The following is a 19,072-nucleotide window of genomic DNA, read 5'->3' as shown; positions in this document are numbered from 1 at the left end:
CACCACTTCTGTGAAACTTACTTCGGTTGTTCTCACTGTTTTCTCAGGTTGGTTCTATGACTGGACGCAGACCTACGACATCGCCTTTTATTTCAGCGGCTGCTGCGTCCTGCTGGGCGGCTTCATCCTGCTGCTCGCCGCCTTGCCCTGTTGGGACACGTGCAACAAAAAACCCTCTAAGCCAGCGCCAACAACCTTTTTCTACAAAGTTGCCTCTAACGTTTAGGGGGATATTAAAAGGCATTATTTTCTCTATTTTTCTACTTTTAACTATATATATATATATATATATATATAGTTATATATATATATAACTATATATATATATATATATATATATAGTTAAACGGGTTCCCTAGAGTCAAGACCTTGTTGTAGCAAAACTCCGGCTGACTCTGAAGGAGAACATACTTTCACATACCCTGTTTTTTTTTTATGTACTGTGGGCATAACCTCTGTCCCTTGTATTCCCCTCCCCCAAGAAATGGTCCTGTTCTGTTTCACCTTTGCTAGTCAGTTCTGGATGTAAAACTGTTGACTAGCCTCACCGAGTTTTCTCTGGGTCAAGAAGCAGAGTCTCCGCTTTCCCCCACGAGTTCTACCGCCAGGTACTCAGGGGGTCCCGTCTTAAGCCACGCACTCCTCCTGTCAGGATATTTGTGAAGACGCCTAAGGAATAATTGCTGTCTCCTCTATGCCAGACCTGCAAGTCCAGAGAAGACGCTAAGCCATTTCCTTTCCAGAAGTGAAAGCGATGGTTATAATGTCACTAAGACTTTGAAGACTTTAGACAAAATATTTTAAATCGCAGCTGTCCGTCTTATCCGTTTTTCTATTGTGTTGTCCTTGTTGAAGCACTGTTGGGCATTTGGTGTCCACTGTGTGTGAACTCGTTCAATTCCTCCAGCCCCCTGCGTGGCTGGCTCCTAGGACCTCGCTCCCTGGTGCTAGTCAGCATCCACTCTGCTGGGGTCTCCTAAGAGCTACTGATTTGCCGGTTTCCAGCTTGGAAATACACCTCTGAACCATTCCGTCTGGCCAGTGGGAAGCATCCATTTGCTTTGAGCACCGTGGGAATGAGTTGCAAGGCCTTGCCTGTCTTCCAAATGAAGCCCATGGTGGTTTCTCTTGGGCTTTTCCACTACTGCATTTTAATTCATGGACAGGGCTAAAAAAAGAAAGAAAAAAAGATGCTCTGTGTGTCCATTAGACGTGGGAAAGGCTAGGGTGAAGAGAAACCGATACTCTCACCCAACCTTATGTAATCCCAAGAACATTGGAGGGCAGAAATAATGTTTAATAAATAGAAATGGGTTCAACTTTGGGTTCATTCAACCAATGGGTTTCCTCTATAGAAATGGGTTTCAACTTCGCCAGGCTTCAGAATCCCCTACAGACCCTCCAGAAACTTAAAGTGCTTGATACTATGCTTTTAATTGTAATTCTGCCTGTTGGCCCACGCATCTGCATTTTAACGAACTCTGCAGGGATTCTGGTGACAGGACCCCAGGACAGCTGTAGACAGGTGTGGTGGGGCTGTGCTTCCTGAAGCTCAGGGGAACAGTGAGGGCATGGCAGGTGGGGGAAACCCTGAGTTCGCTGATCACTAGCACCACCAGGGGAAAAAAAATAAACAAAACACATTGGCAATAGACAAACATTTTCTTTTCTTTTTTTTTTCTTTTTGTTTTTTTTTGAGACAGGGTTTCTCTGTGTAGCTTTGCACCTTTCCTGGAACTCACTTGGTAGCCCAGGCCTCGAATTCACAGAGATCCACCTGGCTCTGCCTCCCGAGTGCTGGGATTAAAGGCGTGCGTCACCACCGCCTGGCTAATGTGTTCTTTTCTTAAATAAAAGAAAAAAAAGATAAGCCATAAAGTTAGGTATTTTAAAACCAACCCTCAAGGGTTCTTTAAGTAAGGGCTCCCTTCCTGTGGTGCCAAAATTGTCTTTTAATTTTCTTAAAAGATATGGGAGATTATTTGGTGCATTACATTGCCTTCTCTCCAGGCACCTGAAGCACTGTATTACACAAGCCCCCAGAGCGCCCCCCTGAGGTCAGGAACCAGCTGTGTCCTGTGTCATGAAACAAGCATATGATTTCGTTGGCAGTCCTGCTCAGTAACGTAACAATGGGGCTCAAAGCACATTAGACTTGTGCACCACACTCAGACTTCTGGAAAGTTCTCTGTACCTCATTCTTCTGTCTCTCAAAGTTAGTAAATAAAACATCACTCCAGCTCTAGGGGATCCGACACCCTCTTCTGTCTCCCATACACCCCTGTGTACTGGTGACACACACACACACACACACACTAAAAAAGAAATCTTTAAAATTTATAGCTATGATCTTTTAAGCAATAAATAAATAAAGTTTACCTTATATGTGTTTGATTTCAAGGTCCTGTTTTGGTTAACATTATGTTCAAGATATCCAGTGACGGGGAAGGGTTGACTTTGCTGACATGTCTGCATCCATCAATGGTGACAACTGCCCTGATGTGTCCCACCCCATCAATACCACCCTGTGTATGCACTAGCCACTGTCTAGAGGATGAATTTTAAGTTCTGATGAAATATTTTGGTTAGTTTTTTTTCCCCCCCTCGGCACATTGTTTTCCTTCCCGGATGCCGTGACACTCCTCGGGAATGTAAGTATATACGTTACTGGATATAGTTTAGCTCTAGACTGGACCAGAGCAGACTCAAAAGCCAATGGACTAAACTACTTTGACTCCTGGGTTGGAAGAGCTAGTGTGTCAGAACTTCAGGATCCTGGCCTGGAGGAGAAGTCTTATTCCAGAGCTTGCTTTATGAGTCAGGGTCTCCCTGCATTGCTCAGGCTGGCCCGGACTCCAAGGCTCCAATGCAGTCTTGTCCCAGTCTCTCCAATACCCGAGATGATAGGCAGGCAGGTACCAGCATGTCCAGCTTCATCACTTCCTCAGTGTGTTCCAGATTCCTACGGTCTCTCTCTCACAACAACCCTGTGATGTGGTAACTGTGGCCTTCACTTTATAATACAAAATGGAACTGTCCTGATACAATCACTCTACTATGAAAGCACAGGAAAATAATTTCCAAGAGCAAAATGAGCCGGTCTCTCTTTGTAGAGTTAGAGTTCTCTCTTGGGTTCCTAAAGTAGGTGGGAAACCGTGCCCAGCCTGGGAGTTTCGGTCAGACATGTTTCAGCAGAGAAATTATATAAAGACTAATGCCAGGGCTGCCCATTTTCCAAGAACGAGCCTTTAAAATGAGCCTGATGCATTTATATCGACCCGAAGCGAGTCTTCTGTGAATAGAGGGAGGTTTCCGGACACTGGAAATGCTGTGGGCTGAGTGTGGGCAGGGTGCGGACTCGGGGAATGTATCTGCAATGCCCTGCCTAGAAGTAAGTGTTTAGCATTTCCTCACCGGGCTTTTCTCTGAGGAGCCAGGGGCCCAGGAGGGAAGTTTCTACCACTGGTGTTTAAAGTCCCCCGGAGGAACAATCTCCAAGGATCGGTGCTGGGAGGTCATGACTCCAGTGTGTGTGTGTGTGTGTGTGTGTGTGTGTGTGTGTGTGTGTGTGTGTGCTTGTGTGCATAATGTGTTGATGGTGAAGGTCTGTGGCTGCCCCCAGTCAGCACAGGATTATTCTTACTCTGGAGACTCCAAGAATGAAGGAGAGACCCATTTTGAAGAAGAGAATGCCTCCCTTTTGCTTCGGAGCATTGCCCCGAGTGTGTGAAACACACGGTTAGCGTTACAGTACATTTTCTCCTTCTTAAATACGGTCTTGGTACCCTTGTTATATGTTCAGTTGTGTCTGAAGGATGCCAGCGATGAGATCCCTCTTTGAGGAAGCAGTGAACCACCGCCAGGGATCAGAGGTCTGTAAGGATACAGCCCCCCCCCCCAAGGCCTTGGCGGGTTGGGCCAAGGTGCCCTGGTGGGTGAGGGAGACTCACAATGGCTTGGCATAGTGGAAAGTCATTCATACCATGCAGACACAGCATCCACATCAAGAGTTTATTATAATAGAGAGAAGGAGGGAGGGAGAGAGAGAGAGAGAGAGACAGAGAGAGAGAGAGACAGAGAGAGAGAGAGAGAGAGAGAGAGAGAGAGAGAGAGAGAGAGAGAGAGAGAGAGAGAGAAAGGAGGTGTGTACCCGACACGGCCAGAAAGGGAGGAAGGAGAAGAGGAAGAAGGGGGACCTTTTCCTTAAAGGAGGCCCATGCTCAGTCTAGCTCAGTCCCTGTGCCTGGGTGACCATCGCCCACCATGAGCACATTATCGGCTTCTCAAGATGCCGTTTTCCTCTTTTATAAATGACACCACCGGGCTATCTTGAGAATTAAGTAAGAGGACGCGTGGAGGTGACTGGAAAGCCGCCGCTGACCCCCACGAATGCTCACTATTTTTTATTATTCTGACTTTATTCTCAAGAGCGCGGCTTCTCCTGTGGGAGGCAGCGTGTGCCCCTGGGCACGGGGGTGGGGGGGGGAGTGGGGAGGGTAATGTTTGCCCTGCAGAGTTTCACTTAGAAAAAAAGGAGTAAGGGACCTTCTATTATCCCCTGCTTGTGGGACCGCCTCAGCTCTTGGCCTCGCCCAAGCGGGCGCTTGTCAAAATCCCGGGGAGAAGGAAATCATGACTCGGCACATTTTCCTGGCTTGGCCATCCCGAAGCTCTGCCCACAGAACAAAGCAAACAGAAGCAAACACAGGCTGTTCCTCCGCAAATCAAATGGGATCCGCTGTGTAAATTGAATGGCTAGGGGAGCGTGGACTCCTGTTTGTTTTTCTTCAAAAGCCTTCACGCCAGCTGCTCGGAAGGTGGGCCGGGAACCGGGCAGAGAGCAAACCAATCTGCCCTGTTTACTGAGCACTAATTGCCTGCGGCGGCGGCGCCGAGTCCCCGCCCCGCCCCTGGCCAGGACGCCGTTGTGATTTACTGGTGAGGGCACGGACTTCTGGGAGCTGGCTCCTCGCAGAACTCTCAGCTGCCTGAGTTTGCTTCCTACCACAGACGGTGGTTGTCAGAGTCGTTTATCTTATGCTTTCTCCTTTTAAGAAGATAAAGGGGGTGGGGTGGGGTGGGGTGAGTGGAGAGAAGTCTTAGCTGTCAGGAGCTCTTGCTGTTCTTGCAGAGGACAAGGATTTGGTTCCCCGTACAACGGCCTATAACTCCAGTTCCAGGGGATGGAATACCCTTTTTCTGGCTAGAAAGACTCCTCCTGTGAGTATTTTTGATATAATAAGACTGGTTATTTTCATGGTTGAGCTCAGAAAAGCCCTGAAGATCTCCAGCTTTAACAGGACACCGCCCACAGGTGGCTCTGGGACTCTAGCAATAAAGGAGAGAGGCACTTTGCTGTGTGCAAGCTTCCTGTGCGCAAACTCGGTTTCATGGTTTGTTCCTCACCAGAAAACCTCACTAAAGACGACAGATGCAGTCCAGTGCAGGGCCTTAGTATGGAAACAGGGTCACCAGAACACAGTGGTAGGGTGAGTCTGTGGCTGCCCTCCTTCAGAAGGACCGAGGTATTTCACAACTGATAGCTTGTCCTGATTAAGCTCCAAAGGCATTCACAAGTCTGGAGGCTATCAAGATGTCTCCAAGGACATTTGGGGTATGGCTCTCTCCTGGCCAGTCTGGCGGGGTTCACTCTGGATTCATCCACCTGGTACATGGGCAGGCTCTTTCCCAGGCACAAAGATGAAACTGTGAGCTCGGCAAAGCTCCGGAGGATGGAAAAACAAAACAACAAACGAACAAAAACCACAAAAGACAGCATGTGGTCTTCTCCAGAAATCCGGTTGTCTCTGACAGTGATGTAAGTGTTTGCTTGTTCTATTACTACGTGTGTAGCATTTGAAAATAGTGTTACCATTAGGACGGGCAGCATGATTACCAAAGTTCTTAGTGGCACGTGTGTGCTTTGCACGACCTGCTCATATTTGTTCTGCTTTGTTGAATATAGGCCCTGTCTGAGTGACAAAGGCACCCGCCGCCACCGCCGCCTGCCACTTAGGTTTATTTGTTCATTGTAGTCTCTTATATGACATTCCTAATATTACAATTGGGTCCTGGACATCTTTTTTTCTTGTACGTATTTAGGGATAATTGAATTGATGTTTTTTAAGTTATTTACTTATTATTGTGTATATGCATGGTGTGTGTGTGTGTGTGTGTGTGTGTGTGTGTGTGTGTAGCATGAATCTTAAAAGGTCTTACTAATAAAAACAAATCTGGAGCCAGGTATTGGGGTCAACGCTGGAAGATCAGAGAAGCAGAACAAGCCACAGCTACCTCACCTCGCCAATTCCTCAGCTGATCCTGTTTCCTCAGACTGGAAGCCTCTGAGTCCTCATCCAGAATGGGTCTCAGCTGAACTGCTCCTCGAAAGCCTGAAGCTTAAACAGGCTAAAAGCTTCTAGTTCCTGTTCCTCATGCCTTATATATCTTTCTGCTTTCTGCCATCACTTTCTGGGATTAAAGGTGTGTGTCACCATGCCTGGCTGTTTCCAATGTGGCCTTGAACTCACAGAAATCCAGATGGATTTCTGCCTCTGGAATGCTAGGATTAAAGGCGTGTGTGCCACCATTTTCTGGCCTCTGTATCTAGTGGCTGTTCTGTTCTCTGACCCCAGATAAGTTTATTAGGGTGCACAGTATTTGGGGGAACACAATACCACCACGTGTGCACGAATATATGCACATATGTACGTGCCATAAAACACTTTTAGGAACTAGTTCTCCCCTTCTGCTGTGGGCTGTGGGAATTGAACTCGGGTCGGCCAGGCTTCCATGGTAGAGGCTTTTACTTTCTAACCCCTTTGATCCCTTTAAAAATTTTATTTATTTATTTAATATTTACGGGTGTCTCATCTTCCTATGTCAATGTGTGCATGCCTGGTGCCCACAGAAGCCAGGAGAGGGTGTCTAATCCCCTAGGACTGGAGTTAAAGATGAGTTTAAGCGTGTGAGTGCTGGGGATTGAACCCGGGTCCTCTTGAGAACAGTCAGTGCTCTTAACTGCCAAGCCATCTCTCGGGCCCCCTGATGTCTATTCTCAGGGACACTTTATGTTAGTGACATTCATCCTTTGACATGTAAGACCAAAGTGATTTCCCCCCTACGTTTTCATTTATCTTTTTATTTTGTTTATGATCTTTGACCTTGTTAAAGCTTTATAAATTTTTTATATCCAAATCATTTTCATCATATATTTTTCCAAACAGATTTTGTATGCTTATAAGCATGTTTTTAAATTTTACTCATCCACTCATTTTCAAAGTTGCTTTTTTTTTTTATGGATAAAGACTTTATTTCAAACAAAAATTTTTAAAAAAATTGAGCCTTTGTGTGAGCATGTACCTTCTGCACACACGTATACACATATAAATACAAAAAAAAATTAAATCTGAATTAAGTGCAATTGGGCATTAGAGTTTGGAGTTGGGAGATGGTGTCATGAATAAAGTGTGCTTGGTATGAAAGCATGAGAACCGGAGGTCAGATCCCCAGCACCCACACAAAAGCAGACAGGTGTGGTGGCCATGTAACCCCAGCACTTGGGAGGCAGAGACAGGGGATCCCTGTGGCAAGTTGACTTAGCTAGACGAGGTGGGATCGCTAAGCTCCAACCCAGCAAGAGATCCTGCTTCAATAAATAAGGAAAGAGGAGAGTGACTGAGGGAGACACCCAATGTCAACTTTGGGCCTCAGTGCACATGCTCACCTGAGTACATGCACATTTGCAACATACCAGCATACCAATCATGTGCACCTACACATATGCAAACATGAAAACACATAAGCACATATAACACACACACACACACACACACACACACACACACACACACACACACAAGAAAAAAAGCTATTTCTCTAGGTGTGAGGAAGGGATGGGAAAAGGAATCCATGCCTAGGCCAATACCCTTCAGTACTCAAGGGATGGAGATAATTCTCTGCCTCACCCTCAGGTGCAGGAACCTTCAGCAGAGCACACCAGTCAAGGGGAACTTGGGTTAGGGACCTGTAGCTAGAGTTTTCCTGCCTTGCCCACAGTCAGGACAAATCTCTGTCACCCACCAATCCCACAGCCGCTCAGACCCAACCAAGTAAACATAGAGACTTATATTGCTTACAAACTGTATGGCCGGGGCAGGCTTCTTACTAACTGTTCTTATAGCTTAAATTAATCCATTTCCATAAATCTATACCTTGCCACGTGGCTCGTGGCTTACCGACATCTTCACATGCTGCTTGTCCTGGTGGCGGCTGGCAGTGACTCCTTCTGCCTTCCTGTTCTTTCTTTTCTCCTCTCTGGTGCCCACAGAAGCCAGAAGAGGGTGTCAAATCCCACCTATACTTCCTGCCTAGCCACGGGCCAATCAGTGTTTTATTTACTAACCAATCAGAGCAACACATTTGCCATACAGAACATCCCACAGCAGGGGCCAGTCTCTGGAAGAGAATGAATAGAGAGTCCTACATACTAGGAACCCACTCTCATCCCCTGCTGGGACCCTGAAAGGGTTAAGGAAGGCCTGTGGGAAGCACCTCTCAGGTCCCATAGAGGCTAAGCAGCCCTGGTCCCCTACTTCTTCCCGGTGGTTATCTGGAGGCACTGAGCCCTCCATGGTAATTGGGATGCAGTAGGGGTCATGGAATCCTCAGCAAGTGTCCTTCCCGTGGGCTGGCTCTCTCTCCTACTGTTCAACTTTCCTTTCTGTTTTTGCAGCAAGCCTCAGGACCGAAGCAACTTGGAAAAGAAAGGGTTTATTTGGTTTATAGTTTCAGGTCACGATCCGTCACTGAGGGAGGTCAGGGCAAGAGCTCAAGCAGGGACTCAAGCAGACCCATGCCCATGTTCAGCTAGCTTTCTGATACAGCCCAGATCTACCTGCCTAGGGACTGCGCCACCCACAGTGGGCTGGCCCCTCTCACAGCAATCATCCATCAAGACAGTCTCTCACAGAAATGGCCACAGACCAGTCTGATCTTGGAGTGCGCACAGGATTCTGGGACTCCACACAGTGCCGCCCCCCCCCCCCCCATCCCCAGCCTCCACCTGGCACCCTTGGACTCCTGGGCTCTGCATGCTCTCACATTCAGAAAGAACAGTGACTCCCCCCCCCCCCCAAGAAATACCCTCTTCCCAAGATGACGTTGTGTTGTTGAAAATAAAATCTGACCAATACACCTACCTCCTTGGGGTTACGCCACAATTCTGTGTCTTTTCCTGCATCCATTTTCCTTGGGTGGTGCCATGATTTGGTAATCCTAAATGCGGCCACCCTCCTCTAAAAGTGATGTGTGTGGGTATCCATTGCAGAAGTTCTCACTGTCCACGCCATTGCCCTTGACCACCAGGTAGGGGCCTGTGGGCAAGGTCCTGCCTGCAGCACCTCCTGGCAATCCTTCTGAGTTTGTGAAGCACCAACTTGCTGGTCCTTTACCTTCCTCCATGCTGGGACAAAGCGCCCCAGTCATTCGACGATGGATCAGGAGCAGGCTCCAAGGTTGGCTTTGTGTGACCAGGTTTCACCATACAGTTTCCTATGGTAAATACTCTCCCTGCTGAGAAATCTGGAGATTTAAATACGGGGCCAATTTGCCTGTTTGACTTCTGCCAAAAGTGAACGCCCGACATGGACCATCCATGATACCCACCACTCCGGTTGGACTGGGAGAGTGTAGACTGATGATCTCAAACTTAATCACAGTTAGGACTGACTAGTTCGGGGGTCGCTGGCCTTTTTATCCCCTGGGGCATGGAGTCAGATGGGGCGCGGCATTACAGATGGACCTGTTCGGTGACCGAGGCACAGAGGAGGCTGCAGTATAATAGCCCCTTTGATTCTGCAGGACTGTCTGGTTTGGAAAGAACTTTCTTATCCATTTTCTCATCTGGTCCCCATAGCAACCATGACAGAGGCTAAGCAAATGATGCTATCACCCCCTTGACACAGAAGGAAACTAAAGATTCCTGTGGCTCTGGAACTGCCTCTGGCCTCTTGTCTCCTGTGGAGCACACTGGCCAGATCTGAGGCTGGAGTGGTAAGTGGTGGTGGCTGGAGCCTGCTTTGTTGAGGGAAAAGATCACCATGGTAGTCAATAGCCTGGAGCAGCTTCACCCTGCCCCTGGGTGGGGCAGACATCTGCTCTGGCCTGAGCTCTCTCTCCCTTTTGATCTCCTCAGAATGTCTGTTTTCCACAGGCTACACCTCAGATTTGCCTATGAGTTAACTGGAACTCTTTTTTTTTTTTTTTTTTTTTTTTTAAGATTTATTTATTTATTATGTATACAGCACGTATGACTGCAGGCCAGAAGAGGGCGCCAGATCTCATTACAGATGGTTGTGAGCTACCATGTGGTTGCTGGGAATTGAACTCAGGACCTCTGGGAGAGCAGTCAGTGCTCTTAACCTCTGAGCCATCTCTCCAGCCCGTTAACTGGAACTCTTAGGGAATGGCACTAGACCCCATCTGGGTTTATTGAAATCAAATGTACTTCTTTTAAAATCAAGAGGTCAAAGCATTAGATGGAATGATGTAGTATTCCAACGGATGAAATTTCAGTTCGTGCTCATCTTAGGCGTGAATGAAAATTCCTGAAAAGTAGCTGTGTCTGGCTGTGAACCGAAACCCCAAACCAAAACCAACAAGTAAACAAAAGAAAACAAAAAGACCTTTGTAAGGAGTTTCTGAGTTTGCAGAGACTGCTGGGTTGACCCTAATCTCAGTACTGTGGAGAGACTGGAATTTTGTAGGTTCAGAGGCTGATTACTTTATCTTGACTAGTTTTAGCCCTTGGGAGCGGCCTTTCCTTGCTCCACTCTACATCTGAGCTAATACTTTGTGGTAACAAAGACCTCTTAGAAGCCGGCTGGTGGTGGTGCACGCCTTCAATCCCAGCATTCAGTAAGCAGAGTCAGGTGGATATCTATGAATCTGAGGCCAGCCTGGTCTACAGAGTGAGTTCCAGGACAGCCAGGGCTACACAGAGTAACCCTGTCTCAAGAAACCCAAACAAACCAAAGCCAACCAACCAACCAAACATTCAAAACCCCCAAACCTCTTCGAAGCTATCACCTTGGCAGAGCGTGAGCTTCCACCAACCCCAGACCTAAGGACGTCAGAGAGAGACGCCAGGTGGTGATGGGGTGCACATCGGAGGTGGTGACGGGGTGCACATCGGAGGTGCCGAGCAAACTGAGGAAAAGAGAAATTGGGATGTGCTGATTACAGACTGTGCTTAAGATAGAGTAAGGGAAATGTGTGTGTGTGTGTGTGTGTGTGTGTGTGTGTGTGTAAGAGAGACAGAGACAGAGAGATAGAGAGACGGAGACAGATAGACAGAGATTGGTGTATGAGAGTGCATGGAAGGGTGGATGTGTACGTGTGAGTCAGGATCCCATCTAGGAACAGAATTTCCCCGCTGCTCACGCAGAGACCATGACTTCCGTGGTGAACTGTGACTACAGGGTGGGCAGGACAGGTTATACACGTGGACACCAGCAGCAGCGGCGGGAAGTCATTACAGCCGTGGGTTTGTTCTGCTGCGGGGCTTCTCTTCAGGGGCTGGGAATTCCAGCTGTGCCCTCCCTCCCACTGGGAATTGCCTCAGCTTACCTCAGGGCCAGCACATTCAGGCTCAGAACCATTGGGACCCTGAGGTGCCATGGGGGGACCTCAGTGAACTGCTCCTCGGGCCAGCTTCTCCTGAGCGAACTGATCTGCATGTACTTCTGGTCTCCCCCTGTTTCCTAGAACTCTAATGGCAGGCCTGTGGTGCAGGAACCAAGGGCCTGAGGGTGTTGGCGTCGTCGGGAGAAAGAGGCTGCACCCGGAGATCAGCTGAGGACGCCTCCAACTCCCACAAGGACTCACGGCCAATACTGAAAAATAGGAGGTCACCAAATCTCTCTCCTGTCCCTTTCCATGGTCTGCCACATAAAAGCAGCCAGCATGGCATTCTGGGTAATGAGGTATGCAGGGGCGACTTCTAGGAGGAAAAAATAAAACATAGATGGGGAGGGGCAGAGGACGAAGGGACAGTGTTTCCTGTTGACATAAACGGGAAGACTATATATAGACACATAGGCAGATGCACACGCGTTGTTGTACAGGACAGTCCTCCAAACCAAAGGCCACCATCTTCAGGAGTTCAGCTGGGCCTGCTGGGAAAAGATCGTCCCTGATGGGCTTGCTGACTCTCTACCTCCCCTCCCCCACCTTCTGAATGTAGCTGGCGGGACCCCAAGGGGCTGGGCAGGGCCGGAAAAATCTTCAGCTACAGCGGTAGAAGGTGGGGGTGGGAGAGGTCACGGGACCCTCACTCACCTGAGTGGTCAGCCCTGCCTCTCAACCAGCTGTATCCAGTTCTGCCCTAACTGCACAGGTCTTGGGAGACAGGGTGGAGAACATAGGTGGGCAAGGTCTCATCTCTGCAGCCTCCTGGAGGTCATCATCCCTGCTGGGTACCGTATGGCTAATTTCGGGTAGGTCACCTATGATCATGCCTGCAACCTCTTACCCCATTGCTTTGTGGGGTGGTTTGAAAGAAAACGGCCCCCAAGAGGCTCATAGCAAGCAGCACCATTCTCCAATTTTGTTAGGTACATATGTGCTTTTGGGTATGTATTAGTTTTTCCTGCTCATTAGCGTCATAGGGACAGAGTTGTCCCGCATGTGCTTTAAAAAAAAAAAATAGTCTGACTTAATTTGCTTAGTATGTTTCTGAAGCATGTTTTTATGTTGTTTGCCAGACACAATTTAGGATGCTCAACTCAAATTTAAATTTCAGATAAGAAGTTCATTTTTTTTGTCCAAGTGTGTTTCAGGATGCTGATTGTTCCTGCTTCCTTAGCCTAATCTGAAGGTGGTGATGCTGTCGATGGGGAACGTGAGAACAGGGCACTGACCTCGGTATTTCTTGGGGGGGGGGGAGTCACTGTTCTTTCTGAATGTGAGAGCATGCAGAGCCCAGGGGTCCAAGGGTGCCAGGTGGAGGCTGGGGATGGGGAAGAAGGCGGCACTGTGTGGAGTCCCAGAATCCTGTGCGCACTCCAAGGGTGCCATGGGAAGTCAGAGGGAGGGTGCTAAGGCTGCTGGAATGGTCAGCCTTTCAAATCCTTTCTCTCAGGAATCTCCTCGCAGCAATGCAAAGCCAACCAACACCCACGTGTCAGGAAGAAGGAACAATAGCATGACATTTGTCTTCAGGGGTCCGTGGCTACCACCAAGAACACCCACCTCTTTGAGGCCCAGGGCATTGTGGGCAGCCTTGGAATGGGCACAGGGAACCAAGGGTACCCCCAACCTGTCTGGCTAGGGCTTCAGCAGGCAGTCAGGACACAGGGAGGAGCCAGGAGACTAAGGACTATAATTTTCCCTCCCGGGACCAGAAGCACTTCAGTATTTCTCCAGTTGACACCGAATGGCAATATCCAAAGAGGGTAACTGTGCCAAATACATGACAAAACAATTTTTTTTTCCCCCGAGACAGGGTTTCTCTGTGTAGCTTTGCGCCTTTTCCTGGAACTCACTTGGTAGCCCAGGCTGGCCTCGAACTCACAGAGATCTGCCTGGCTCTGCCTCCCGAGGGCTGGGATTAAAGGTGTGTGCCACCACTGCCCGGCCAAAACACTTTTTTTAGAAGCCAGAAAAGAAAAACAAGAAACATTAATTTTACTATTTCATTTTGCTGAGATCCGAAACGTTAAACATGTAATCCATATGCATTGTGATTAATGAGAGATTGAGCCTATCTCAATCGACCCAGAGGCCACGTGGTGTGGTAACCCCTCCCCACAGGTATGTGGGGAAGGCTCTTGATTTATTTATTTATTTTCCCTCGGCTTTCTGAATTTTGGGAGCAGCAACCACCCTCTTTTCTGGAAACTTCCTGTAGGATCTACCCCCAGGCCCCACTCACCTGCCAACACTCCCAGCCCTTAACAGGTGTAGAGTTTGTGACTAAAGTCACATTGACAGGTTCATCTCTGGGTGCAATTCTATTCGTTACCTGGGCCTATGACATTGCCCTGCCTTGGCCATGAAAGCTGAGCCTTGCCGTCTTTAAAGCATCCCTGAGGTCTCAGGCATAGCTTACTTGCACCCCGAGCTGCTGAACGGGGATAAGTGGGGGTCTGTTGTGGGCTGAGGCCTCACCCAGGCCCCTCTCCTCCTTTAAGCCGAGCCACCTGAGATGAGGGGGTCTTTTCCTTCTGTCTTCTCCGGGGAGGGGAGGCCCGCCCGCCTAAGAGCTATTGCCTGTACTTTAGCGCCGCCCAGTGGTGCAGGAGGAAAGTCCGGCTGCGGCCTCCTCCATCCCTGACTCACTCAGACTCAGCCTGGAAGGACCAGCTGGCTTTTGTTATCACCTTTAGTCTGGGAGGAAAGGAGATGTGTGACTGAATAGGCAATGTCTCCTGACGGGCCGGCCGAGCGGCCTGCTGAGAATTCAGATGCTCCGGTGGCTGCGGTGTGTACTCCGAGGAAGCACAGATCCAGGCCGCCCCTTCTCTGCTGTCTCCACTTCCCAGAAGACGGAGCCTGCAGGCGGCTTCTGTAAAAGGCTGAGTTAATGTTGTCTGTTGCTCACAGTTAGCTCTGGCCATGACCTCAGGTGGCCCAAGTTAAAAACAAACAATAGCAAACGAATAAAAAAAAATCCAGAAAAGGGCTGATTAGTTTGCTTGACTAATGAGTGGAAATCCCAGATACCGAGGCTGGTGTGTGAGGGCTGGGGTGTACTTTCCTGGCAGTTGGGGGGAATCTGAGTTTGAACCCCAGAACCCACCACACTGGGGATGGTGATGTTCTTGTAATCCCATCTCTGGATTGGTTTAGACAAGTGGATCCCACTGGCTGGCTAGCCAGTCTAGCTTATTTGGTGAGTTTCAGGCCAGCGAGAGACCATCTCTGAGAACAAGGTGGATGAATGCAGCCTGAGTAATGGTGCCCAAAGTTGTCTTCTGCCTCTTACATGTGTATGCACACACATGAACACACAGGAAGGCACATGAGCCAGCAGGCTCTTCAGATGTATTCCAATGAAAGAAAGGAACAGCGGTTTTAATCAGGAGGGCCAAACAATGTATGCCCGTCCCTCTCCCTCCATAATCATTGTCTGTTTGCCATAGTTCCCTCCCCACACCCCAGTCACAAGTCACCTGCAATTTCAGACTGGAAATAAAACCAGCTCCAGACCCCGACTTTGTAGGGTCTTGGAGGGGAGACGACTCCGTGAAGTTGATTCTGCTCCTTGCTTCAAGTTTTTGCTGAGGCTTATGGCTGCCAGAGCATACCCCCTCCCCCTGGCCACTGTGGCTTTGGGAGGGAGGGAAGTGGCCTTGCAAAAGGACCTCAGAAATAAAAAGTCCTTCCCACCAGGTGGCCCCAGCACTTAGAGTTCTTGAGTGCATCTCTCATTTCAGTTAAGGCATTGAAGGCCTTAAAAGTGCAATTTTGCTAGGAAAATTATCTGACGTCCTAACTTTAGCATAAAAGTACACATTATGTGGGTTCTGTGGTAATGGAAGTGAGTGATGAGATTTGGTCATTTTCCCACAAGGGTATACCAGCACGAGGCACTTCAGGAGGTTGGATATCTCTGAGCCGTCTCTAGCTTTATGCATCTGTATGTCTACACACCTGTGTCTGAGGGACAGTGGATGGAGGCCTCTGGGCAGCAAGCATTGCTGCATGAACGCCGTAATGAAGACCTGGGAACTTACTCAGCCTTGATACTTTCTTTAGCTTGGCCTTTTGGACAGTATGCAAGGTCTTCTGTTAGTCCTAGAATCAGGGGAGGAGTTGGTGCCTGAGATGTCTAACACAGGACTGGGTCTTAAGTACAGGTCCAAATCTTGATGCAGGAGCAGACTTGGAGACAGCATCAGCCAGTGAGTCACAGACCAGAGCACTGGAAAATAAGACCTACTGAGGGAGGGAGCTGGGACATGTGGAGATGGGGCTGGGTGGATGGCTCAGCAGTTAAGGGCACTTGCTGCTCTTCCAGAGGACCCTAGGCTTGAGTCCCAACACCAACATGACAGCTCACAACCCATCTGTAACTCCAACTCCAGGGGATCTGATACCCTCTTCTGACCTCTGAGGGCACTGGTATGCACTTAGTGTATCAGGAAAGTAGGTATTCATGTGTGTGTGTGTGTGTGTGTGTAATAAAAATCAATAAATCTTAGAAAGACAGACAGGAAGGAAAGAAAGAAAGAGAGAGAGAGAGAGAGAGAGAGAGAGAGAGAGAGAGAGAGAGAGAGAAGAGCTGAGTACCAGGCACATGGTTGCGGCAGCTGAGGAGGACCTGGGCTTGAGATCCCGTGACTCTGAATATTCAGTCTGTAAATAAGAGAATGAGGCACTTGAAGCTCATGACTTCACAGAAGACAGAGAGTGGGATCCGAACCCTTATCCCTTGCTTTCTTCCCTAGGTTTATTGGTCAGGGTGTATGGATGATGTTTTACTGTTTCCTATGGCAGTAGGTAGGACTTGGGACAGTTCCAAGGATGGTCGGTCAAGGATGCTATCAGCTCTTCAAGCTCTGTCTCTATCTACTGTACCATTAAAATGCTGGCTTCTGTCCTTTAAAAAGAAGTCTCATGGTGAGAAGGTGACTGAGGTGCAGGGGACATATTCCCACAAAATCACAGTAACGAGGAGGAGAGGAGGGGACCAGAGAGGAGGAGAAAGATGAGAAGAAAGTCAGAAGTGGCATTTAAAAGTCAGGCATACTCCTGTATGAAGAAAGGGAATGCATCTCTGAAGGCCCCGGGAGGCATCTCCAATGGCCTGGGGGGACACCTGCTCATTGACACTTCTAGAGTGTAGGAGAATGGGGTAGCATGTCAGAAAGCCCGGCATGAGCGTTAACATACCCATCCCCACTCTTTAGTCAGTTGGGTTTTCAGAACTAATTTCTGACAGAATGCCTGGTGCACAACACAGGCTCTCTGAAAGTGGATCCTTTCATTTATAGCCCCCGCAAATCAAGAATCCAGGAGCTTGACACCCCCCCCCACACACACACACACATCACAGTCTCAGATTCTTAGGACATGAGGCCCACACAGCATGAATGATGGGAGTAACCAGTCTTGACCTAGGTTGGGTGGTCTCTGTCCTACCGGACCCCAGGACAGGGTGGAGGTGTGGCTGTAATGAGGACGGGGGTAGGGGAAGCAGATCTGCTTTGAATTGCTTCCTCTTAGCCTTTAAAGTCCTACTAAGATCTATTTCATGAGCCTGCTTAGAAAGGTACTCCTCCACCATCTGCCTTTTCATGTGGTGCCGTTTCAAAGAGTGTCACCATGAAACACACAGACACAGAGGTGATAGTTCATGGAGAGGTGGCCGGATCCTGCTCCCTCCACGCTGGCCAGCACAATGTGGAAGGCCATGAAGTCTTATGTAGCCATCCTAGGCAGAGGGTTAAAAGAACCAAGAGCCCAGGATCAGTTTTGAGGTTCAAAGGGGGGTGGAGACATTTCAGAAAGAAATAGGAAAACATGGCTTTGGGAACCATCACAACAGTGTTGATCCAGTCCTGCATGGGCCAATTCATGGTTAAAAATCTTTTGCTGTATGGGGGAATCAGACTCCCACAAGGAATAGTAACAGGATGTGGACATGTCACCCATGATGGTTAAAAAATGCTACCCATCCCTTGATGTGGTACAACTTGAACCCATGAAGTACAGAGCTTGAACTTTTCATTTCCTTTGAGATAGAATTTTTCTGTGTTGCTGTCCAGTCTGGCCTTGAACTCTCATTCCTCCTGCCTCAGTTTTCTGAGTGCTAGGATTACATGATCCACCACATCTGGATGGATTGAACATCTGCTGTACCCAGAATGACTAAAAATGGTATACAACAGAGCAGCCAGACAATTCCAGCAAAGGGTAATGTCCCCCAGGATCACGAAAGCTGTCAACTTCACACACCCCGGGGGCTGAGCTAGATTTAAAAAGGAAAAGAAAACTGACAGAAAGATAGCACCATCTTCTGTGGTGAGATGTTGCTTCAAACAGACCAGCTCAAGGACATTTTGAGGTCACGTGGGAAATCTGGGCTGTTGTCTGGAAGTTGCTTGAAATAACGATGTGAAGACCATTGACTGAAAAAAAAAAAAAAAAGGAACAACATTGTATGTGTGCTCATTGTGTTGATGCAGATAGAAAAGGATGTAGGAGAGTGTGCTGAGGTGCTGGGCGATCTCTCCAGGGCAGAACACAAGAATGTTTATTTCCAAGTTTCACTTATTTGCGTTTTGCAGTTTTTCTGTGGTGACTCTGTTCTGTTTCTATGACACCAGTTTGCTTTAAAAGTTAGAAACTGTTAAACTGAACACACAGAACGGGGAGAGAGCGGGAAGGCACAGACGGGTTAATTGTCCACTTTGCTGCAGTCTGGCTCAAAGGACACAGCCTTGAAGGGCAGCCGCATTGTTTATGCCCTCCCTTTCTATTGCTGGAGCCGTACTGCAGGCTGCTCCAAAGGATGGGATCAGTGTCCTCTGTGACTGTCACATAGCCTTATTCTATCCGGCCTCTCCCACCCAGCGGGACCATTTTCTTGGTCGGTTTCTTAGTTACTTATCTTTTTTTTTAAGAAGATTTATTTATTTCTTATGTATAGTGTTCTGTCTAGAAGCATGCCTGCACACCAGAAGAGGGCACCAGATCTCATTATAGATGGTTGTGAGCCACCATGCGGTTGCTGGGAATTGAACTCAGGGCCTCTGGAAGAGCAGCCAGTGCTCTTAACCTCTGAGCCATCTCTCCAGCCCTTAGTTACTTATCTTTTGTTATGACAGAGCACCATGACCAAGGCAACTTATAAAACAAAGCATTTAATTTGGGGTGCAGAGTTCCAGACGGGGTGTCCATGGCCATCATGGTTGAAGGGCATGGCATCAAGCAGGCAGGTATGGCTCTGGATCCATAACTGCGAGCTCACATCTGACCCACAGTAGCAGGAGACAGAGAGAACTAACCAGGGATGGCATGGACTTCTGAAACCTCAAAGCCTACCCCTAGTGACATGCCTCCTTCA

The 19,072-nt window shown here is 48.4% G+C and overlaps 1 protein-coding gene across 1 annotated transcript in view; it reads left to right on the top strand.

The window, feature by feature from the left end:
• The window catches only part of Slc16a9 (solute carrier family 16 member 9), a 44,448-nt gene extending 42,776 nt beyond the window's left edge, over positions 1 to 1,672 (top strand). Inside the window, exon 6 of the mRNA XM_028877253.2 lies at positions 48 to 1,672. Within this exon, the coding sequence (XP_028733086.1) occupies positions 48 to 226 (179 nt within the window). The 3' untranslated portion in view covers positions 227 to 1,672. The remainder of the gene's footprint in view (positions 1 to 47) is intronic.
• Positions 1,673 to 19,072: the final 17,400 nt, after the last annotated feature.

The sequence above is a fragment of the Peromyscus leucopus genome, chromosome 16_21, assembly GCF_004664715.2.
Source record: "Peromyscus leucopus breed LL Stock chromosome 16_21, UCI_PerLeu_2.1, whole genome shotgun sequence".
NCBI lineage: Eukaryota > Metazoa > Chordata > Mammalia > Rodentia > Cricetidae > Peromyscus > Peromyscus leucopus.
Note: the sequence above shows the minus strand (reverse complement) of the source record. Positions and strands in the feature narration are given on the sequence as shown.